Consider the following 26222-nt stretch of genomic DNA (forward strand, 5'->3'; position numbering starts at 1 on the left):
ATATACATGAGGAAAATCCTTTTTAAGCCACATACTGGTGGATTCACTCTGCTTGATCATTTTAATTTTGTGATCAGCCCAACATTTTTAAAAAAGATCCTAGGAGTTTAGATTCTTACGTTATTCCTTTCAAGGTGTCTTGCAGAGTGGTTTAGGATTGTTTGGCTTCTCCTTCTAAAATAACTTGGGGAATTATTTCCTTGAGAGTATCTTTTGAATTTAATTTGCCACTTTCTCACCATTTCAGTATATATTCTGTAGACTGAGAGCCTTGGCTACAGCTGGAATAATATGTTGTTTGTCAATGATTTTGAATATAGAGGCTTCATTAGGAAGACCTGATGAACTTAGAGATAAAAGAACAAAACTGTTTTGGCATCTTAGTTAATAGGCTTGTGAAGTCCTTAGAGGTAAAGCAGAATTTTGACTGGTAAATCTACAGAGCTGATAAACATGATTATTTTAGACATATTTTCTCAAAGTACTAAAGAACCACCCACAGCTGGAAATGGGAATATATTAAAACATACTAAAAAGACTTCAACATCATTACTTTAAAAAGGAGACAGTATTAACCTTCTATCTTTGGGGTAATGAATATAAGTGATCACAGATCTGCTTAAATGAAAAGCATGACAACTCAGTGTAGACATTTACCTCTTAATGTTTCTGCTTAACATCATAAAACAAAATTCTAATGAATGAAAAGTCATAAAATTAACAATTTAACTAATGCACAAAAGCATTTAATACCATATTTTCACTCTTGAGGGGCAACATAAAGGGGAAGGTTGGAAAACAGATTCTGTCAGACAAGCATAATTGTATACTAAATGCATTTTTCAATAATTGTCTTTTAATCAAAGATAAATTCACATAAAGTTGAAGGAAAATTAAAGTCTAGTAGTTCCTAAGGTTTAAACTTTATAATTGCAACAAGAGTAATCCTACCCCTCAAATTATTTGTTAAGTATCTTCTAGGGGTTTTGATTTTTATAAAAAGTAACAACTAACAGAAGTAAAATATACACAAAAGATTTTCTTTCCCTTTGGGTAATTACATAGAAAAATATTACCTAAACTTACTGCAGAAAAAATTCAATGTTTCTATATGTGAAACATTAAAGAGCCAAATAAAAAAGATTTATATTTGAGAAAAAATGATTTTTCAAGTATAGGCTTTTTAGTATCAATAATTATATTAAATATTAAAAACCTGTCTAGTATCTTTCTATTTGCTATGCATTATCAGTCTACAAAAACAAAAGAAACAAATCCTAATTGCTTTTATATCTAAAGTGCCACATTCCTACATAGATTTATAAATTAATGAAATATAGAAATCTCTCTACATTTGAAAATAAATAATTTTCATAGACTTAAGGTAGCAAAAAAGTGAAAAGATATTTAACATCAACCCCATTAACTTATCCTTCTACTAGATATAATACTGTTTTATGTCTTGAGAAGATGGTAAACTTGTAATTTATAATTATTAGAATACTCCTTAATAAAAGAAGGAGAATATGTTCTAATTTTCCCATAGGACCATATTTCTCTTTTTAAAAAACCACAATTCTAAGCTTTGCAGCTATGAATAGTTATTAACAACATCAAATTATACTTACTTTGGGGTTCAGCTGTACTCTTTGACCTTGCAGAATACAAATAATTTTAAGCTTGCCTAAGTTATTATTTTATTTTAAAATGCATTCCTATTTTATTAACTTATAGAAGCTTTTGTATACTCACTTTAGCCTTTCATAATTTTTATTCTAGTATAATGAAATGTTCTCTGATGATCAGCCATGTGAAAAAAAACATCAGTTTTTATATAATAATGTTAGGCACCAAAAGTGGCATTGAAATATTTATTCTAATAGAATGATCCATAATATAAAATTATTTTCCTTTTTTAAACAATTACAAAATACTGTCATGATAACTAAGCAGAAAGTTTGATTTTTGGTTGGTTTTAAAGGAACATGCAAAACAGCCTGAAAAGCATACAAATAAATGTATTACTTAAATCACTTTAAACAGTGTTTCACTTTACAGGAGTTTCTAAAATCCCAACACTGCTGCTTTTATTTAATGTCCGGAAAATTCACATTCACTGAGGTTTATTTGACTGTTTTAATTTTAACTCATCCAACTTTAATGTGTCTATGCATATAAATCACTTATATAATATCTAGTATACTAGCTAATCAAAGTTAGAGTTGAAATCTGAAACCTCTGCACTGTTTCTAATTGCTTCTTAGGTTTTGTCAGAATATTTTGTCATGCTAGACATGCACATCTTCCTGTGCAATCTCAGGCAGTTCCCTGAATCGTGGGGAGCTCACGTTACAATTTATCTTCCTAAGGGAGGCATATTCCTCACAGAGGTCATATTTAAGAAACCTCAGACTCAAATTCTGAACACTTTGACTTACCTTCTTCTTTCAAAAATAATTGCCTATCTAGGCCACTCATGGTGCAATTTTAAGGATATAATTTGGCAACTGGTCATTAGAGATGTTACTAGAGCAAATGAAAACAGCAAACTCAATAAGAAATGAAGAGCAGGTGTTCTTTCACTTAGACAGAAAAGCGAAGTTTCAGATAATGAGACTGTGATGAAAACCAGTGGAGGATACTATGTATAACACACAATGTTAAGGTTGATATTCTTCCCACACACTCATCTGCATGCTTCTTTAATTAAATGAGCAGGATAGTTTGCATCTTTTAACATTTAATCTTGAAACAACTCCCTCTTTTCAACTTTAAGTAATGATAATGTAGATTACTGAATATGTAAAACAGTACAAGAAATTAGTTTATATGCCTCTTAGTTAACTGAAGTAATCTGTGGCATCTTGTGGCATTAAACTAGATACATCACAGTTACAAAGATAATTATTGCTCGTCAAGATATTAATATGAATATTTCACTTTATGAATATTTCACTTGATTAAAGTAGTTCTAGTAGGGTGCCTCTAAAACGTTTTTCCTAAAATGCACTGCATTTGGTATATGCAAGAAGAAACAACCTTTCAGAAAAATTCCATTATCTGAATATAACATAAACAATCAAAATCTTGCTGAACTTCATATTTTTACAGGCACTGTTTTACTTCCTTCGGGGAAGTCTCAATTTTAGATTTCTGTCTGGAACATACACACACCTACATCTGTCTATCTAGCAATGCCTATAGGTGTTTATAGTTGCATTTGCCACTTAAAGGTTAGCTCAGGATGATCACGGCCAGCTGGAGGTAAGACATTTTTTAGGTTGCTGTGGGCTACTTTTAGCACAAGGGGAGAAGTAAATGCAATCTTTCCTAGTCCAAATTACAAAACTTCATTGCCAAGACAGGCTGAACTGAAACTTTTGCTACAGCAGTCTGACCCTGCCAAACTGATCAGTTTTTAAAGAGCTCTGGAATAGTAATAAACCTCTAAGAGTCACAATTAAAGTCCTATATGTTCTTTCATTGATAATAGACTGACAAAACATATTTTTAAAGTAAAATTCTTTGGCAGCCTGTATGCAGACAAAGATATAATGTGATGAGACAGTACAAACTTTAATCCGAAGACAGAAACATCAACTTCTGGAATGCATTTTTCCTGCATTCTGTTTGAATATTGGAAGTACATCCTTGTTGGATGCCTGACACTTCCCTCATCAACAGTGTATCTTTAATATTTCTTTGTCATTTAGGAGAAAATTGAGCTAATTCAGCAGAGCAGCATCCAGAACATCTCAAGTATGGCCCCATCTACTCTGATACCCATTACTATTAACATCTGCCAGAGCCACTAATTGCATTCTCTGGGGATATGGTTGAAAGCAAAGGCACTTCTCATTTCAAGAAAAAAGGATGTTTTAAGTATCGTTTTAGCTTATTCTTTTTTTGTTTTTTTCTTTTTGAGACATTGTTGCTCTGTCATCCAGGCTGGAGTGCAGTGGCGCGATCTCGGCTCAAGGCAAGCTCCGCCTCCTGGGTTCACGCCATTCTTCTGCCTCAGCCTCCCGAGTAGCTCGGACTACAGGCACGCACCACCACGCCTGGCTAATTTTTTTTATATTTTTAGTAGAGACGGGGTTTCACCGTGTTCGCCAGGATGGTCTCGATCTCCTGACCTCGTGATCTGCCCATCTGGGGCTCCCAAAGTGCTGGGATTACAGGCGTGAGCCACCGTGCCTCGCCAGCTTATTCTTTCTAAAGAATGTTGGACGTAACAAAGACCCTGTACAAGTTGTGTATAAATATACAGAATTCCCAGGAAACTGTCAAGAGAACTATATAGATATCCTTATTGCTATGAACTCACTATTAAAGAAAATATAGAAAGCATCTTGTTACTTTATATTCCTGGAATGGAATCTTCTAAAGGGCAAGTATTTTAAAGAAATACAAGCATTAAATTTGGTCATAGTAGCTGCAGCTGCAGCAGTGATGGAGTTACCAACAGAAGACTAGAATTAGGAGACAATAAAACAGACTAGAATTAGGAGAGAATAAAACTCTTCACTTCTTGAGCTATTTCCTTTTATCCCAGGCTACAGTAGAGTTATAGAGAGATTTTTGGGTATCGTTGCATCTGCACATGGGATTAGGGTAGAAGAGAAGATCAAAGGGTAAAGAATCTTACCATCATATTGAAGACAATCTTTCAGGGGAATGGATAGATGCTCTTGACTTTTCAGGTATCCTGTCCTGTTTATGCGCTTATATTCTTAAAAAAAAAATTGTTAGGATCAAAAAGTAAGCATTCCGACAGCTAATATTAACCCCACAGAGTAAAGAATTGAACTAACAAAAATACCTCTTTTTTTTTTTCTGAAATTTCAGTGATCGTTTTGGTTTGAGTTCTATAACCAGAAAGCTGGACCTTTGAAAGGATGAATTATACCAATCTAGGAGGGTTATAACCAAGATTCTTGCCCCACCTTGTCTCAATTTGCATACTTAAAAACGTGGAAGGGACAAAACTGGCGTGCCTTTTCTTTGTTTCCCTGACTTGCACGCATTGAGTTTTCTACTTAGCATTTTGAAATATTAGCATAGGCAAATGAACTAGCCTGTCTACTTATACAAATTAGAAAATGAAATTCTCCTGTATAGTCTTCAAGCAAAGCAATGTGATAGCAATAAGACTTAAGAAACAAGGGCTCTGGCTGTGCGTGGCATTCATGCCTATAATCCCAGCACTTTGGGAGGCTGAGTTGGACGGATCACTTGAGGTGAGGAGTTAGAGACAAGGCTGGCCAAAATGGTGAAACCCCATCTCTACTAAAATACAAAAGTTTGCCAAACGGGGTGGCGCGTGCTTGTAATCCCAGCTGCTGGGGAGGCCGAGGTAGGAGAATTACTTCACCTTGGGAGGCGGAGATTCCTTCGGTAAACATACATGCAATAAATTCTTTGTAAAATATAGCCCATTTACATAAAATACATGTATTTTAATAAAATTGTGATTTTCTATTCTATTAAATTTTTCTTTCTTTGTGGGTTGAGAGGAAACTTATTTTTAGTGTGTAACTTTTTTAAGTTTCTTATGAAAGACTTTGTATTGTTTAAATATCTCAAAGAATCAACATTTCTGAAAGCATATATACAAAGAGATGGAAGAGTTATTTAAAAGAATCCTATATAAAAGAGCTATTGCCCTATTATAAATAAAATACCCAGAACCTGAGACTAGTTTAGCAAAAAAGTAGTTAAACTTGGTGAGATGTGAAATTAGGTTTTAATGCATGCAAAACACATCCCAATGCATATTTTTAGGTGTAGGCTGATTGACTTTTCTCAGTGTTTAAAATTAAAAGCTGCCTTTAGGCAGTTAAGAACCTTTGGAGAGCTTTTGATATTATTAAACTCAAGCACTTACATTTAGTTCTAACATACATCCATGCAAAGACCAACACTCTAGTCTCATCCCAGGACAGATTTTAACATGGCCACCTACCAGTACCGTTTCTTGCAGCCAGTTTATCAGCTTTTCTTCCTAGGGTGAACCTCCCACGTTACCCACATGAGTACACTCGTTTTTTTACAGCCCGATCATGTTTCACTCATTTCACCAGCCCTCATTAACATATTAACAATAATTGAGTAATAATTGATGCACGGATGGATAGTTCTGTGTTAAACATTGATGACTGTATCCACATAACTATCCTATTACAGTCTCACAGTCTATATGCAGTAGGTACAATTATTAATCTCATTTTACCATTTGAGGGAATTGACATTTAGTAAAGTTAAATCACTTGCCCAAGGTCACACAGCCCACAAGTGGCGCTGAAAATGAATCTTTGTCTATGTGGTGCCAAAGCTGAACAAAGAGTATGAGCGATCATTGGGTTCTCAAAGATCGTTAGATTACATTCGTTTTCTCCTCCAACAAACACGCTGTAAATCGCTTTACCCTGCATTCTCCACGATTAGGAAGATAAAGAGCTTTTCTACTCAAATCAAATTATATTCAATAACTACATATTGAGTACTTTTTTACAAGATACTTGGCATATCATGTTTATTCATTAATCATGATTTAAATTCATTTCTTTTCAGAGTTTAACATTCCATGAATTCAACTCTCTCAGGGATCATACATGTGGATTAGTCTCATGATACTATCCTTTCTCTTGTGTTTGTTCACATATATACATATAAGTATGTGATTTGCATAAAATGCAAACACAATCCTGACTGTGCTCAGTTAAAATACATTGCTGAGTCAATATAATCCATACATGTTGATGTATAAGATATATCAACTGCATCTTCTGCTTTCATAAACTATCAGTTATTTCCTATTATTCATTGGTCAAAAATCAGAAATGCCCAACTCAACAGAATGGTCATCTGAGAAAGGTGTGTTTTTTCTTTTATGTCTATGATGGGAATTTCACCCCAGACTATGATGGGAACTTTATCTCAGGATGCAGTACACTGTTCGTATCCCATTAATTTTATTATTCAATAGCAGAAGTGGTCTTTGGATACCGAGTAGCTGAGATATTTACCTGAATGCTACTGTTCACCTCATCTAAGTGAATACAGAAGGAAACAGGAGGTTTAACTGAGGAGAGATTTTGTGCCAGGCATACGGATCATTCCCAATCACCTACTCACTTACGTCTCATTATGAATTTGAAGGGGAAATAGCAGTGAGACTAGTTTTCCAAAACAACTTTCATTCAAATGTGAATTAGTTCAACAAATATTCCTGAAGTGCCTATAGTGTGTAAAGCACTGTTTTTAGCTGCTTGAGATAAAATAAACAAAAAAGTGTAAAAATACTTTGATGGTAGTTGTAAAAAGAATAGAGAAAAGCAGATACTCATTTGTTAAACATAATTCTTAAAAACGATACACAAATTGTTCTAACAATGCCTTTGAAATGCTTGGATCTATAATATACATAAAACTAACAGATATGGATCTTAAAATAATTTCAAGAACAAATTAAAAATACCACTGCCTACAAGCACACTTAACAATTCAAATAATAGAAAAAAATCACTTTCCTCAACATAGTCTAAACAATATACTAAAACCAAAAGTTTTTGAGGTCATTAACAGATGTGGAAGTAGTACTTCAAAAGTCAGTTTTGTAGCTCTCTTTGGACAAACTGACGTTTATATACATCAATTCCTTACTCCAAACTTCCTGCTATCTAGTCTTATTCCATTAAGTGTAAGAATCAGAGACATAATAGTAAGCATGTTTTCTTGATATTGGTTACCCACAACAATGGCTCACTGGAATGAAAAAGAAAGCAGAGACACAAAGCTCCAGGCCCTTGCAAATGACACCCTGCCTTGCCCCATTTCTAACTGCTCGGGCAATTCTGATTAAAATCAGAGATAACAGGATCCTGAAGCATCCAGTTTCAGGACGATTTAGACTCAACTAGAGTAGGAACTCTTAGAAAATTACATAAACTAGTTCAACCATTGTGGAAGTCAGTGTGTCGATTCCTCATGGATCTAGAACTGGAAATACCATTTGACCCAGTGATCCCATTACTGGATATATACCCAAAGGATTATAAATCATTCTTCTATAAAGACACATGCACATGTATGTTTATTGCAGCAGTATTTACAATAGCAAAGATTTGGAACCAACCCAAATGTCCATCAGTGATAAACTGGATTAAGAAAATGTGGCACATATACACCATGGAATACTATGCAGCCATAAAAAAGGATGAGTTCATGTCCTCTGCAGGGACATGGATGAAGCAGGAAACCATCATTCTGAGCAAACTATCACAAGGACAGAAAACCAAACACCACACGTTCTCACTCACGGGTGGGAATTGAACAACGAGAATACTTGGACACAGGATGGGGAACATCACACACAGGGGCCTGTCGTCAGGTAGGGTATAGGGGGAGGGATAGCATTAGAAGAAATACCTAATGTAAATGACAAGTTAATGGGTTCAGCAAACCAACAAGGCACATGTATACCTATATAACAAACCTGCATGTTGTTCACTTGTACCCTAGAACTTAAATCAAAAAAGAAAAGAAAATTACATAAGCAAATAATTACATTTACTCTAAGAAGTCAAAATCAACATGAAAAGCCCAAAGTTCCCCTGGATTTGGGAAGAAGGGTGTATTAAAATACACTTAACTGCAAATGAAATAAATCAAACTAAGCTAACATGGGAGTGGGGGAGTGGGAGGTTGAAGAGGGCTAAAGAGTAAGATTTATTTTCAGGGGAATAGCACGGGATCGTAGAAAGAACAGAACTCTTTCTCTCGTCTCTGATCTGCCTCATTCTTCTTCAGCAGCAGGTGGCCACAGCTGTGTACCGCACTTGGTGAACTAAAAGATTAGTTTCCAAATATTCACTGAAAATTCTAGCAACACTATAAACCAGGTCTATCCTATCATCGGCTAGTTCAAAAATTCCAGCAGGGGTGACATTGCCTTCCTAGGATGAATATTTGAAATCTGTGAAGACACTTTTGGTGTCATGGTGACTTGAAGGATTCCTACTGTTATACAGTAGGAAGAATCCCGAGATGCTGAAAACCCATCAATGTGTGGAATAGTTGTCGACGACTCTGCCCGAAGCCTAAGTCCATTTTACACTTTTTTTAAACAAAATTTAACTCATCTTTGCACAAGTAACTGATTGTCCAGGAATACAACCTTTGTGTAAAAGGAGAGAAATGCTGCATTTCGTTTTGTTCAGAAGTTACCAGGAGTTGCTCAGTACTTCAAAAAATACCATGTCACCATGTGGAACACTCTGCAGGAATCTGAATGGCCCACACAACGTTATCTCTGTCTGAGTCTTCAGTTGTAGCTTTTGCATTCCCTGTGTCCTAGCACTTACATTTCAAAATGCATAGAATTTCATAAAATTATTTCCTCTTATTCACTTTTACTTCTCCTTCGTAATTAGATAACATTTTCAAAATTATATGTAAGTTGGTTAGACTACGAAAGCATTTAAAAGAGAATCCAAAAGAGGGCTTTGTAAAAATTACGTGCAAGTTATATTATCAAAGCATTTTATATTCTAAAGGGGGCTAAATAAAAAGTATTTGCCTTAAAATATAGGATATTGGATCCAATAAGGCTAAAATTAGATTATGTCATCCATATTCCAGGGAGAGAGAATCTCACTGGTCCAACTTGGGTCAGGCATTTCACCACCCCCCAAACAGTTATGGCTAAGTAGCCCAACTCAAGAAGTTAAAACATAGTTTTCAAGAGTCCAGCATTAATGACAAGGCTTAACTTGGAGGCACTTCTAGTTTTTCTGTCATGGAAAATATTCCTGCCTATGAAAAAAAAACACCCCTGGAAGGACCTGCTCAGCTAGCAAATCTGATAAATCAATTAGTGCTTACATATTAATGCTTACAAATGATTTAATGTATTAGCTTTTACCAGTAGTTGTCTATCAGAGAATTAGAAGGAATTTTTCACAATCATTTATTTTAGCACCTCCATTTTGCATTTGTGGTAAATAATTATATTTATGAGAGTTTTTGTTTTTGTTTTTATACATCCCAAACTGCTTGGCTGGTCAAGGTCTTAGAAGTCATGATGCTCTTTATGGCTTCCAAAACTTTCATTTCTCAAGCTTAAACACAGAGAGAGAGTGTGTGTGTGTGTGTGTGTGTGTGTGTCTGTGTCTGTGTGTGTATGTGTGCATGTGTGTGTGTATGTGTGTGTGTGTATGCGTGCATGTGTGGGTGTGTGTGTGTGTGACTAAATAAGAAAGAAACCTTATTTTGCACAGAGAAGCAATAGTACTCACTAACAATTAAAGACAACAAATGGAAAGTAAATGTAAAACTGATAATTGCCAACATTCAATTTTAGTTACAAATTGCATGAGTTTCATGAAAGCATAGTTTGAGAACCACTGTTTTAATTCAATAACTGATTGAAATAATGGAAGTTTCAGACAATTTGGGAAATATTTTTCCAGATGGTAAGGAGATGAGAGAATCTTAAGTCATATTACATCGGCTGCTTTCTATCTTACCAACACTTAAAGCATACCTTATGATGCCTAAGAACCGAATAGTCTCTGGATAATCTGAAATTGAAATAAACTTGGTTTACTGTCATTTGTTTCTGAAACCCAACACCAAAGATATGGAAAATAAAAAGAAATTTCTCCCTAAGCTAAGCACTATCTAAAATGGAAAACTCAGAATCAACTACATGATAGAAAGTTTGCAGTAAGAACTCAGCTACAAAAACATAGCTTCCCCAATATTTTGGTATATATCACTTCAAAAGTTGGCTTCAGAAATCCAAAAGGAACATTCTCCCACCTCACACAAGGATGACTTCTTGTGCGATTACCACATGGTAATAACCTTATAAAAAAGCCTAGAAATATGTAGTAAATCACTAGTCCCAGTAACTTGTTCCCATTTACTTCATTATTTAACATGTGTTTTAATTCTGTATTTGATCCAGTAACCAAAACAGAAGACTAAAAGAGATCGTGCTATTTCCACCAATTTAAAATTCTGGTCAGACACCAAATATTGCCAAATATATATCAACAAGGATGTAATAAATATCTAACCTGTATCCATGATTTGGTAGAGAACATTAGATATATAAAACATAGACAATCCATAATCCTCATTGTTTTTACTAATTATATTTTGCACATTTCAGATAGTATGGAGTCATTACAGAATATGTATTTAAAAAACGAGAAGTAGAAAAAGTATAGCAAAATCATTACGGGTTGCAATTGCCAGCAAAAAGCTCCTTTTTAAAATTTTATTTACTTATTTTTTATTTATTTATTTATTTATTGAGACAGAGTCTCACTCGGCAGAGTACAACAGTGCAATCTCAGCTCACTGTAACCTCCACCTCCTGGGTCCAAGTGATTCTCCTGCCTCAGGCTTCCCAGTAGCTGGGATTACAGGCATGGGCAACCACACCCAGCTAATTTTTTGTATTTTTAGTAGAAACGGGGCTTCACTGTGCTGGCCAGGCTGGTCTCAAACTCCCAACCTCAAGTGATCCGCCCGCCTTCGCCTCCCAAAATGCTGGGATAACAGGCGTGAGCCACCATGCCCAGCCAAAAAGCTTCTTTAAAAAGACAGCATGGTAGTTCTTACATAAATTCTATTTATAACAGAGTATATTTTTCTTCTTTCATAAAGATTCAGGAAAGTCATAAAACACCAACCTGGATAATTTTTTTAAAGACACATTATAATAAAATTGAAGAACATTAAAAATTAAAAGAAGGGATTAACATCTGGTTTCTCATTTGCAACATGAGAATCAAGACAGTGTAATACTTTTAGTATCCTAAGAGAAAATACCTGTTCATCTAAAATTGTATACCCAGAAAAAAATTCTGAAAAGCTAAAGAAAGAAAACGACTTTATCAGACCATCAAGAAAACTGAGTTTGCTACTACCATAAGTACCTCAAATAAAAGGGAAGTAAATTCTGGGATTAAACATAACTCATGAACTAAAATGCCAGAAATAAATCCCAATATATTAGATATTATAATAAATGTAAATAAGCTAAATGCAGTAAATAGGCAAAGCATTATCCAAATGGATTTCTAAAATCTAACTATATGCTGCTTTCCAGATGTATCTAAAATTTGAATATACAAGAAGTTTCAAACTAAAAGAATGAAAAAAATATGAGAAAAACTAGCCAAAATAAAGCTGGATAATGCTACAGTGATATTCGTAAAAGCTGATATAGCTATATTAAAATCAGACAAAATAAACTTTATGGCAGACATCATTAGCAGGGATGAAGAAAGTCATCACATAAAAGTTTTAATTCACCAGGAAAATATAATTTTAAACTTATATGTATCTTATAACATAGTCTCAAATATATAAGGCAAACATTGAGAAAGCTACAACAAGAAATAAATGCAGTATCTAAACAGAAAATTTTAACATATCTCTAATTTGTAGTTTAAACAAACAAAATAGAAATATTATGAAAAATTAAAACAGCATAAACAATAAACTTAATCTAATGGACATATATAGGAATTAATCCCCAACAAGTGAAAACATACACACTCTTTTCAAGGAAACTCAGAATATGTACAAATATTTACTTTATACTGGCCCCTTAACAATTTTCAACAAACTTCAAAAGATTGGTATTATGCAGGCCATTTTTTTTCCTACCACAATGCAATTTAATTAAAAGTCTACAATGCAGCTAAATATCCAAAGTGTATAGGAACACAAAAAAAAAGATATATCTATCTCTTCCTAGGACTAGTTTACTGGTCAAAAAGTAGGAAATATATAAGAAAAGAAGACGTATTTCAGACAAGTACTTACGCAATATTACAACAGAGGGAGAGGAACTGGCATGACTAAGTAGAACTTAGTCATTCATTGAAGTTATGGTACCGTGTGTGAGTGTGTGTATCTGTATGTGCACGCACATGCACGTGTTCACATAATGGAAAGTACAAAAGAGAGTACTCTTTTCCAGAGAGCCTGGGAATTAGCAAGCTCTGTATCATGGTATATTGTGTTGCGGAGTGCGGATTATAACGTAAGCAATGGGAAATGTCAATGAATTTCAAACAGGTGAAGGACACATTATTTTACTCAAAAAGGGAAATCTGAAAGTATGGGATGTGACTTGCTTGGAGACTGGCTGGAAAAAGGGAAAGTAGTTGAAAAGTGTCAGGAAACCAGGTGGTTCCTTAATGAAGAAGAATGTGTCTCTGGAGAATCATGAACAGGTCTTACCTCCTAGAATCCGCCACTTTGCAAATTACATTTTCTTACGAAATACCTCACTACCTATTGCTATCACCAGGCATCTTTAGTTAGATTTTGCAATCCCATGCCTACTTTGATCTATGCACATCTACATTGCCTTACTCTTACTAGTCCACATTGTAACCCCCATAGAACAGCTAAACGCACGATTAAGTAACTTCTACTGAAAGACTAAGATAACAAGGATAAAATAATTACAAAGACATCTAAGCAACATATTTACAGGTAACTGACAAACCAAGTACATTGAGTATAATATGCAGCTCAGAATTCAAATATCTTGGCCTGTCTTCCTTGAAAATCCTTCAGACCTACCTACCTACCTCCCTACTTACTTAGATGGCTCACTGTGTTAGCATACTGTCTTTGGGCCACCTCCCAGGGACAGAGCTGTCAAATTCCCAGAGGCAGATAATATTTTTTACTATAAGAAATCTGACCAAACTGTCAAAAATACAGAAAATCAGCTAAGGAAATTGTCAAGCATAACTCATGGCTCTGCAAGAGTGTAACTCAAAGATTTCATCAAGATAGAAAATCAAAATTGATCATTATTATCTCCAAATAATCTGTGGTTCTTTTTTCACCAAACTGAACTTTTTAGTCATCATCAGTAGCTACTATGAAGTTTAACTTCCAGGAGCCATCTTTTTCTCATTTTTGAGGGTGCCCTTAGGCATTTTTAGAGACCTCTAAATCCCTCTGCATCCAGCATCAGGCCCACCCTTGGTGTCCCAGTTTCCACTCTTTCCCAACTTATTCTAAAATGACTTGTGAAACTTTAAGAGAGAATACATAAATCCCTTCACGTTAATTCCAAACCCACCCTGAACACTAGAGCTACATCACAGTAGAATTCACTGTAATATGGCCAGCCTCACTGCAAGAAATACATACATATGTCTTAGGATAAAACAGATTAGAAAAGGTGAGGACTTGGTCTAGGGTTCTAACAAGATGCACAGAAGGAAAAAAGCAGACTATACAGCGTGATGGTCTTAATGACCAGGTGGATGTATGGAATGATGACAAGGGATAAGTAGAGAAGGATCTTCTGAGCTCCAGCTTGCATGATGAAGTGAATGGTGAAATACTAAACAAGACAAAGAACATACTACAGGAGGGGCACACTTGACAGAGAATGAAAGGTGTGCTCCATTTTGTTAGATCAGGGTGACTGCAAAGCATCCGGGTAAAGATTTCTAGCAGATTGCTGGAAATTGGAGAGGTGTGCATGTAGCCCAAGAGAAAGGTGGGAGGTGCCCATACATAACCGGGCATCATCACCCTGCAAGTGAAAGTAGAAACCACATGGGTAGATAAAAATGTCTATGGAGTATATGTAAAGAGGGAATAGAAAAATACCATAGACAAAATCCCATACAAATTTTATGTATAAACAGAATTTGTGTTTTTCTCGTGGCATACACAAACGAGCTATTAAATGATTCTGAGAGTGAAAGATCAAATAGGTAAATATTCATATAATGCATTTACATAGAAAATATTTTGAAAGTTAAATTCTTGCTAATAATTCAATCATGTACATACCTGAGAGTTCTAAGCATTACACCAACTAATACCACAATGAATCACACGTCTTATAATGTAAACTTTAGACATTAGATTACTTAAAGAGGAAACAATATCAGTTAAGTCAAATGTTCTTTTGGGGTAGAAACTTAATGTTTATTCTGTTTATTTTTGATTTATTTGGAGTCATTCTTTCTCTTTCAAGCTATAAACTGCTGTTAACATTCTCAAATTGTAGTTGATGTTTTTTCTTATTATTTTTATTCATTCGTACTGTGACACTGTTCGTCAATAAGACAACAGGGGAGAAAATGAGATTTCAGTTGTTTGGATTTTGATGGCATTGCACATGTTGGAAAACACTGAAGTACAACTCCACAACTCTAAATAGGCACAGAGTTTACAAATAAAATGGATGGTGCATCTCACTAAACATCAGAAAATTGAGACTGAGAAGACAAAAAATTACACTCTGAGCATGTTCACAGATAATTTTCACAATTATAGAAGTCTATGAATGTCAAACCAATATACAGCACTATTTAATTGTTTGAGACAGCATGTTATCATAAAATGCTGAAACTTTACTATGGCTTAAATCGTATCTTTCCAGAAGTTTCTGAAATTCACTTTGAGTCGAAATATGGAACAGATGTTGAAAAAAAAAGTTGATACTTGCAAATGTTAAACATTTTAAAGTCAGTTGTGTTTTTATTTGTTATACATTAAGAGCTATTAATGTTTTAGGAAATAAATGAAACAAATACATATGTAATATATTCATCTTTATAAAATGAAAGCAGGTTTGTATTGTAATTGGACTCAGAAGCTCTTAAAAGATCTTCAGTTGTCCTTGCCACATGCCAAAAATATGTTTAACTTATGCCACCTGTGTATTTCACATACTGTAATTACTAAATGCTCATAATTTCTCCCAGGGATGATTTAATAATGAGGAGCTTTATCATTAAGACACGACACTGTGCACAGACCTGATTATTCATGGAACCATGACTGAGGCATCAACTTTAAGAAACTTGATGAGATGAAATACAATATATAAAAGTAACTGTCTCTGCTGCCTAGAAGAAGCAACTGATCAAAACATTGATTTTTATAAAGTAGATTTGAAAACTTTAAACACAATGTTGATTAAAATAGCTCATTTATTTTTAACCTTTTCTAAAATAATGTCTCCGCCCTAGACAAAAGTAACAGACAACAGAAATACAGAGATTTAGAAATACAGGTGATCATTCACTACAAAGGCCAAATTTGAGAGCAATAAAAAAATAATCATTTAAGACAGAATGCCTTAGAACAGGTAGAGGTGTTAACCTAAGTATTAAATATCAGTCTTTTACTTTCGGTATATAGTGGGTTTCATTTGGTGGCACACGAATTCACCAATTACACAACTATCGTAGACAAATGAAGTCACGAAAACAAAAACTGGATACACACAGCACAGTTAAGCTTTATAACCTTCGTAGCTCTTGACCAATTTTTGAAAAATGCAGGCTGGGCATGGTGGCTCACACCTGTAATCCCAGCACTTTGGGAGGCCAAGGCGGGTGGATCACCTGAGGTCAGGAGTTCAAGACCAGCCTGGCCAACATGGTGAAACCCGTATCTACAAAAATACAAAAATCAGCCAGGCATGATGGCGGGTGCCTGTAATCCCAGCTATTCAGGAGGCTGAGGCGGGAGAATCGCTTGAACCCAGGAGGCAGATGTTGTAGTGAATTGAGATCGTGCCACTATACTCCAGCCTGGACAACAGAGCAAGACTCCATCTCAAAAAATAAAAAAAAAAATGCATAGTTGTAAGTTGTTCAGAAGAGATGTGAAATATTTGAGGCACATCTACTGAAACATGAAAATAATTAAGAGTATCTAAAAAGGGTTTTAATAATTTTAAGTGTATAAATATTTATTACCACTAATTCTTTATGAAAGCGTAATAATAATTTCAAAAGTCAAAAATATTATGAGGCCAGGAATTAAAGATACAAGTATTTGTTGGAGACGGACCACAAGTCTGTTCCTAAGGTAAAGGGGAACTAATTTAAAGTAGAGAAACACTATTGATTTTATGGTGAAAAACATTTATAAAATTAAATGTAAATCAGTTGCTTAGGAGTACAACTAATTCTACTAGTAAGACGAGATAGAATTTCTCTCTCATGCATCCCATGTTGGGGGAGAGTTTGAAGGCTAGAACATGATTCAAGAAATCTTGAGGTAAGCGATTTATTTCCCTGAATTAGTTTCTCCTTCTGTTTTGGATTTTAAAAGCCCTCAAATACTCCGAGTAAACACAGACTTTGGAATCACAATCATAACACCGCTTTCCCATTCATGACATTGATTTATTGTATCATGTTTCACAAAAATGTTCTCACTCATGGCAGCTGAATTGGTTGCTTCTACCCAAGAATGGAAAGAATCAAAGGCTCTTTTATCTTAGGTAGATAACATGTATTTTTCTAGCCATTCTAAAGAAAGATGTGAATTTAAAAACAAGTGTGGAAATAAGTTAGATAATGATAATGTGTGAGTTAGTAATTAAAGCATTGCATGCCTCCAGCAAAGACAAATATTTAGTAGGCTCTTAGCTCTTATACATTTAAAGTTTGCATTTTTAACTATTTTGAAGTAATCCAGAATGTGCATGAAGAGATGTGAAGTGTTGAGGCATGTCCACTGAAACATTATGCAAATAACTTACAAATATCAACCAACGGTAATTTGACCCAAAACTAAAATAAGTCACTATGAATAAGGATACTAGTTAAAAAAAAAAAAAAAACTGTAATGTGAACCACTGCTTTGCAACAAGAGTAAATACTATGATGGTAGCTCAAATACTGTTACTGTTCTTGGAAATTAGAGTATTAGAGAAATTCAGTGAAAAATCTCTACCATCAGACGTTCTTTAAGATTTCCCTGGAATTTTGGCCTATATATAATAGCACAGGATTTGGAAATAGAGGACATGAATTTAAGTTCTTATTCTATTATCTGTTAACCTTGTGATCCTAGGCATTTCACTTGATTTTTCTGAGTCTCTATTTTGGTACCCATAAAATGAGAAGATAATATTCAGCAGAAAATCTTGTTTTGACGTTCAAATGAAGGATTATTTGCAGAATGAAAGGAACTATATAAACTATATCAATGTGAAAATAATTTCCTTTGAAGAAGATACAAAAATGTCATTTTTGAGCCATAGACCCTGAGCCCTGGAAGACAATTCGAGATCAACTTGTTCTGGGGTTTTTACCTTCCATTCTTCAGTCTGCAGTTCTTGCCATGGTCCCAGAGTCAACTGCAGAGGCCAAAGGCAAGTATGGAGAGATTCCTCAGACTGTCTTGAACCAAACTTCCCTTTCACTGGAGTTAAATGTTAGGTTGTTTCGAAGACATTGAACAAATTCTTCAACTGTGGCTAAAAAATGATTATGACAAAACCCTTTCATCAAATCTAATCCCCACCGTGCAATGCTTGAGAATCCCTTGGCCAAGAAGGTTTGAGGGACATCCCCAAGGTGCCACTACCGGTAGACGGCAGAGCCAGGGTTTGAACAATGTCTCCCAAGTACTACTCTAACCAGATCAGCACCTTTTCCACTGCACAAATGAATTTCCTCAAACACTAAAATCTGTTAGATTTACAGTATGAGCTTTAGTACTTTGCATGCTTCTGAATTCTAACTGCTTCTGAGCTCCATTTTAGCGTGGGGTGACTGTTGGAATTAACTTCTAAGGCTGAAGCTTTAGCCCCTGTTTCCCTGATGGACATTGCCATGATAATTAAAGCTTTTCTGGCTGGATGCTAAAATCCTCTATTTTTAAAGGTTTTCTATGTCAACTTGGCATAGAACACTCTAGATAACCTATTTAATACCAACAAAGTGGTATAAAGTTTTCTAAAATCTAATTGTGGCTTATCATATTTTTCACTCAACGTACAAACATGTTGTTTAGGAGCCTCAAGAAAACTCTCAAGGCAATTTGGAACAATTTTTAATTTTTAGAATGTGAGGCTACATAATGCTCTTGGAGGGGTGGTAACCTTAAATGTGCTCATTCTGTGGTTGGCATAGAAGTCTCTCATCAGTTTCACTGAGAATATAGATAAACCCATGTTTCTAGACATTTGCCAAGAAAAAGAAGAGACTTTGAGTAAAATAAAAACTTTAGATGTTAATATATTCTTTTTTTTTTTTTTTTTTTTTTTGGAGACAGGTTCTCACTCTGTCACCCAGGCTGGAGTCCAGTGGCAAGATGTCGGCTCACTGCAACTTCCGCCTCCCACCTTCAAGCAATTCTCTCGCCTCAACCTCACGAGTAGCTGGGAGTACAGAAGCACACCACCATATTCTGCTAATTTTTGTATTTTTAGTAGAAACAGGGTTTCACCGTGTTGGCCAGGCTGGTCTCGAACTCCTGGCCTCAAGTGATCCTCCTGCCTCGGCCTTCCAAAGTGTTGGGATTACAGGCGTGAGCCACCATGCCCGGCCTAAAATGACGTTTATAGAAAATGTGGTAGCTTACTTCTAGTCACAGAGAGTTTTAGAAGCTAAGAATTTTATCACAAACCAAGCACAATTCTCAACAAATAAATGCACAAATCTTTACCTTGACATGTAAGCATTTACTCATTTAAACAGTTACCAATTTAAATGCATATTCTCAAAAATTCATAGAGAATTTGAACAAAAGTAAACGGTCATTTTCCTTAGTAACTTAAAGTTGTAAGCTCTGCCAAATTGTATTTTAGCTGAAATTCTGAGACAGCACAAGAAACAACGCACTAAATATTATATAAATGTCCCAAAGACAGATGTGGATTTATTATCTTATAGCAGTAAGCCATCTCGTGTAGCTATGATTTTGAGTTCATAAATCTTAAAATATTCTTTTTTACTGGGCCTTCAAAATTTGATGTATTTTCAATTGGTAAACTCTGGAGATCAGCAAAACTGTAATAGCCAGTATGTAGGCTGGAACATATGCTAAGTAATGACAGTAGACCACTGAAGAGTTCTAAAATAGTCATTTGTCCAACTTCCCACAAATGTATTTTTCTTAATTCTTTTTCCACTCATATCAAGTATGTTCCCTCATCCCTCTTAATGGCATAAGTGATGTTTCCCTACTGTAACTTGAATTTCAACTTCAATTAAACAACTCTATTTCCAAATATTAAAAATTCAAGATTATATATATATGTGTATATATATGTGTGTATATTTATATACATATATGTGTATATATACACATATATATGTGTGTATATATACACATATATGTGTGTATATATACACATATATATGTGTGTATATATACACATATATATGTGTGTATATATATACATATATATGTGTGTATATATATACATATATATGTGTGTATATATATATATACACACATATATATTTCAAAATAGCTAATAGGGTACATCTCAGATGTCTCACCACAAAAAATGAGTGATGTGATTAATATAGTAATTAGCTTCATTTAATTTTTTCCACATTGTAGATGTATAGTAAAACATCACAGTATAACCCATAAATGTATACAGTTGTAGTTTATCAATGTCAAATGATATTAATTTTTCAAATTAAGGTTACCTGTTGCTAAGTCTTCGTGACTAGTTGCTATTCTGTAAAGTGAATTGGAACTAGACCTAGAGGAAAAGAAGTTATGATTCCTTTAGATGTGAAACAAGTCAAATAATTCAGTATTCACAAATATGTTTCATCTTTCTCAGCCAAGAAATGAATATATAAGGCAGGCTGCTAAAAATATGCCATTTGTTAGAGAGTACTATTTTTCACTATAGAATGACTAACATAACAAAATACCACCTACTTAGATTCATCAGAAAGCTTCCTACACTGCAGCAAGCTTGACTGTCCTGGGCTGAGTGTCTTATTGATTAAACAAACCAAAAAAAAAAAAGAAAGAAAGAAAAAAAATAGAATTCTTTTAAGTGCCAACTCTCTTATTTGATTGAAATTGTAGATGAATGTACTATGACATTGCTTTAAGATCTCAGCATTTTTTAATCAATCTCTTGTTTAAATACCTATGTATTTTTTGCTGTATTATCATTTCTCACCCATATAATACTTTTTTAATGACCTCATTATATTATTCAGGGAAGGTTTTTCCTCACCTATCTAGGGCAAGATTCAAGTTCTTGGGAGATGAAATGTTGGTTCAGTTAAGCAGAGAAAAATTAAGCAACAGTGACTGGACTACATTTAATAAACTCAAATAAGCAAGATTATCCTTATTGAAAAGTTGTTTTATGTGTCTCAAGATTAACTATGTAGTTTGTAATTTTTGTAACGTGCAAAATAATTAAGAAAATATTCCAGAAGCATACCGTTCATGCTCTGCAATTAGCAGAAAAAAACTAATTTAACTTCCAGCCACTCATCCCACTAACAGAACAATCCTGACAGATAAATAAATAAAACCTAGGATCTAACATGACTGAAAAAAATTATATTATACTCATGATGTATTTTATATTTTTGATCTCAAAGCAAATAACAATTATCCACAAATAAATTCTTAGCATCTGAAAGCATAACTTAATTGCCAAATTAATAGAGGTGAATTAGTACCCACATTTTAAAAGATGAGTAAAAGAATCAACAAAGTCATAGACTTTAGTATAACTGCTTATTCAGCCTCAATGTCTCCTATGAGAAAATCTTACAAAAAGCAAAATTTAAAGCGTCAGCTCTAAAACTTAGTCATCTCCTTTCCAGTGCAGAAGATCAGTTGTTTAAAAGAGAGCAACTATGGAGCTAAAATAAAGGCTAAAGCTAGCAGTTAAATCTCGACTGCTAAAAGGCACCCAGTACTCTATAACTCAGAGATACTCCAGGATGGAGGGGGCTTTTTCTAATATCAATATTCATTAACACCCACATTTCCAAAGCAGCAACCCATATTTTGGATTTTTTGATGTTGTTTCTTCTTTAACGTAAACACCAGGGCAAAATCCAGAGTAAAGTTTATACATTCATTGGAGAGAGAGACAGAGATCAAAAGGAAAAGAACACACACATTCTTTGGATGAGAACTCTCTCCCTTTTCAACACTGATGTGTTTCATCAGGAGTTTGTGGGCAGAATAGAAGATGAAACATACTTACCTTCATTAGCAAGTTTTACACACATAACTGTATTTCAGTTTTCCATCAAATAAATCCTTTAACATGCATATTGTTTAGTTTTAATGATAATGGCAGCAATAGCTTAACAATTAGAGCTTATCTTTAGTTTAAAAGCTTGCAAAAGAAAACACTATTGACACTGTACAGCACATTTTAAAAAATCAATGTTTGCACACCCAGCACAGCAAAAAATAAACAAATTGTTGTTAAAATCTCAAAGAGAAAATAGCTTATCCCAAATAAAGATAAATTATCAGAATCTTTCTTTCTGAAAACCTGAGGTAAGCAGCTTCACCTAACAATGACACTGATCATCTAAAACTAAGCTAAACTATATTTTTATACTTTTATGCACATTTATTTATGTATCAAACTCCAGTAAACATTTTTTGTATATTTAAAGCATCATAAAAACCAAAGTTCTGTGTGGATGTGTTTTAATGTAAGCATTATTAGATGATAAGAAAAGTCAAAACATGCAAATAATGCCAAAAACAAGTATCCTAGCTTTTTTCTTCCCTCTCTCCACTGATCACACTGGGAGGCTCTTCAGCAAGAAGCCACCAGAGACTAACTTGAACTGGAATGTCTAGGAAACCAAGCCAACCAACTCCGCTGAAAACAAGAAATCTAGACAAGTTATTCCACGCGCACTGCATCCATCTCTACAAACTGTATATATTTCAGAAGGATTCCACAGCCTTCGTATTCCACAAGTGTAGTCAAAACTGACAACATAAATTTATTCCCAAAACTGGAGGATCTCAAACATTTTCTAATAAGGCTTGACTACATCTCCTCACTTGCCACTTTTGACCCTCAAAAGTAGCTTGTCCTTGACATAATTTCTGAACAACCTCAGTAGATCCTTGTATCTAACACGCCTTCATTTCTTCCCAGTCAGTCATTGCCAATATACCCCCTCATGCCCAAACCTTTCCAGTTCCCTACCCTCTGCTGCCAGAGCACTAAGTCCAGTACACTCTGGCTATGAGGATCTCTGGATTATCTGTGCAGGAGTAGTGACATTAAGCTGAGATCTTCTACTAATTCTAGACAGAAGTTTCCCCAGTGGGTTTGCTCTTTTGCTGATTTAAACAACAATGTATTGGCACTGGGGTTCAGAGCGGGATAAGCTAGGAAACTAAAGGGATTTCAGGGGAAAGAATCACCCCAAATCATTTCTCCCTTCCATTTCTCTTAACAAAACGCTCTCTTCTGTGTCATACCCTAAAGTTAACCAAAAAATAATCTGGATACTCCACCTCTGCATAAAATACAGATCACAATCATTATCATACATTCTTCTTCGCATCTCAAATAAAACCCACCCCTTCTCCCAAGAGACTGGGATGCTTGGGAAAGAGAAGTAGGGAATCTTTGCAAACATAAAGGCAATGTGTCCTATCGGAGTAGAGCAGAGAGATAAGAGGAAACTTCTAGTCCAGACCAAGGTCTACTGACTATGATCTTGGCAAAAACACAGAAACTTGTTGGCCAACTTTAAACGAAGCATCAAATCTGCCTCCTCCTTACTTCCCTTTCCCCAAGGAACTCAGTCTTCGGTGGAAGGTGTTCTAGGTCTTCTGACTGTCCTCCCTCCGTCCTGGACTGCATCTACAGTCAGTGGCAGGGCGATTCTGGCAGGTGCCACTGTTCTCTGACCCTCTTTCCTTCCGCGTCTATGCAATCTGGGGCGCCTGGAGAACTGGGCTCCTGCGCGCCCCCTGGCCAGGGCACAGGACAGTCTGCAGATAGAGGCTTTGGAGCTCTGCAGGGGATTTTGCAGCCTGCCTAGCTTGTCGGATAAACCCATTTCCTTGACATTTCAGGGCAAACCTCTATTCGTCGTTTCTCCAGCGGGTGGGGGGTGCCTAGACATTCTCACTGATCAAAGAAGCCAGAATCCATCTGAACCTCTGAAATAGTAGAACGTACCAAATGCCTAGGGGTAAAGAAGGGTGGAGGATTTCAATAAAAGAGGTGCTTCCAGTGTCGCCCCCTTTCCCGCTTTTTCGTTTACGGTGAGCGGGACATTTAAAGTATTTTGTGGTTTGTTGGTTTTTTAAAGTTTTTATTTATTGTGTGTATATAAATATATAATTTTTTTTTTTTTTTTTTTTCCTGAAGAGAAGCAGGCAGAGCTGCCCATAGGCAGAGGGCCGCGTTGTCACCCCGGATGCTCCCTCCGGGCAGGCCCTCGCGGTCGAGCGGGGGACCCCAGAGGAAGAGGGCGCGGCGCGGGGACCCCGCGGGGCGGCGGGGGGCTCCAGGCTGGTAGGAGACCGTGTGCGGCCGGAGCCTCTGCAGATGCCGCCCCTCCCAGCCCGGCTCCCGCCTCCCCGCCCCCTGCCCGAGTCCCCGGACCTGCTCCCGCGCCTGGGGCTAGGGCAGGCTAGTCGTCCCCGGCAGCGGGGGTACCTCTCTAGCCCCTGCACTGCAACTGCGGGAGGAAACCCTGCCCGCGGGCGGTGGGAGGGAAAAGGGGTCTCACGAAGTTCTGGGATAAAAACGGGCTGTCGCTGCAGATGCCTCTGTCACGCGAATCTCCGAGGGGAAATGCACTGTCCCGGTGCCGGGCTGGGGCACAGGCGGGATCGGAGCAGGGGAGAGGAGGCAAAGTGGCGGCGCAGCTCGGACAACTTTGCTGGGAAAGCAGGTGACAGCGGGCAGAGCTGGTGCCGCTGCCCCCCCTGGGAGACGAGCCGGCAAGAGGCGCAGGGTCTGCACCCCAAATGCTGCCGTCACGGACCAGGAGGAGGACGGGGTGGCCGCTGGCGGGAGGAGCAGGCGGGGAGGGCGCCCAGCCCGGGAGTGCAGCTGGGCTCGGGAGAACCACCCTCCGTGTCCTCGGCCCCAGAAGGGGCGCCTGCGCCCGGGTGCGCGTCCCCCCAACGCCCCCTCGCCGTCCCGCGGGACCACCAACTACTCCGCGCCGCTAGAGGAGCCGCGGGAAGGAGAGGGGAGAGCAGGGAGCGCCGAGAAGCGGCCGCGAAGCCCGCCCGGACCGGCACGTACCTTGAGCTCCTCAATGTCCAGGTTCGTTGATCTGTCCATGGAGCGCAACTAAACGAAGTGGAGAGGAACCGGGCGAGTGGCACCCAAAAACAATCTAGTCTTTTAGTTTCCAGCTTAAACTCAGCTTTATCCTCCTCCAAGCCCCGGCAGCTCCTCTCAGTCTCATTCTCCGTGGTCACGCCGCCTCCACCGGGTTAAAAATAAGGAAAATAAATAAATAATAATGATAATTCACTTTGTTTTACTTCCTCAAAGATTTAGTGACAGGTGATCTCTACCGCGGTGCAACACAGCTGAGTCGATTGAAACAGGGGCCAAAAGAAAAAAGGAAAAAAAAAATCCACTCTATTTAAGATTATTTCTTCTTCTGCAATAAGCTTAGATACCAGCGAATTGCTGCATCCCGAGAAAAAAAGCTGCTTCCCTGGTCAGCATCATGCGGCAAATTTCAAGCAAATGTGTTCAAACTGAAGAGAAGAGTGTATGATAAAAGCCTTCCTCGTCAGGCTTACTCTGGTAGGTAATTTAGCTCCAGTCCCAGGCATTAGCAATGATCAATTTCCCCGGCAAGATAACAGAATCCCCGAAGTCCTGCATAGACTTAAAAAATGTCTTGTAGCTGAGAGGTATTTTCTCAGTGGGGAAAAGAAGATAATCAAGTCAGAAGGGAACGTTCTCCTTTGAAGGTTATGCTAAAAGAGTTGAGAGAATAGGAGGTGGATCCAACGGAGAGAAAAAGAGAGAGAGAAAGAGAGAGTGAGAGAAAAATTTTTCTCCTGCTTCGCTGTTTTACTGGCCTTCACCACCAGGTGACTGACTTCGCTTCTCTCTTCCCACAGCCAACACTAAGGGGATTTCTCTCGTCTGTCAAAAAGCAACATTTCCTCTCCAGACAAATACTATCGCTGGGTCTTAAAGACTGCCCTGTGTCCGGAATCCACTAGGTGACAAGCATTTTAATTCATTGCGTACGTTGCTTCATCTTCCTGCAGATCTGGGAGGAACATGCTTGTGTGTATCACCCACATGTATTTAAATATATTCACTTTAGATCTCTGCTGCTTTCAGCATCAGATTTTTTAATTTAAAAAAGACTTTTAAAGAAAGTGACAGATAAGAATATTAAAGGAAATTTCCTGGAATGATGCTTCTTATGATAAAGCAGTCTTTT

General features: G+C 36.6%; 1 protein-coding gene across 1 annotated transcript in view; it reads right to left on the reverse strand.

The window, feature by feature from the left end:
• SGCZ (sarcoglycan zeta) overlaps nt 1-25939 on the reverse strand; it is a 1168143-nt gene extending 1142204 nt beyond the window's left edge. The window contains exon 1 of the mRNA XM_019031865.3: nt 25052-25939. Within this exon, the coding sequence (XP_018887410.1) occupies nt 25052-25090 (39 nt within the window). The 5' untranslated portion in view covers nt 25091-25939. The remainder of the gene's footprint in view (nt 1-25051) is intronic.
• Between the last annotated feature and the right edge of the window lie 283 nt (nt 25940-26222).

This window comes from Gorilla gorilla, chromosome 7, assembly GCF_029281585.2.
Source record: "Gorilla gorilla gorilla isolate KB3781 chromosome 7, NHGRI_mGorGor1-v2.1_pri, whole genome shotgun sequence".
Classification (NCBI taxonomy): Eukaryota; Metazoa; Chordata; class Mammalia; order Primates; family Hominidae; genus Gorilla; species Gorilla gorilla.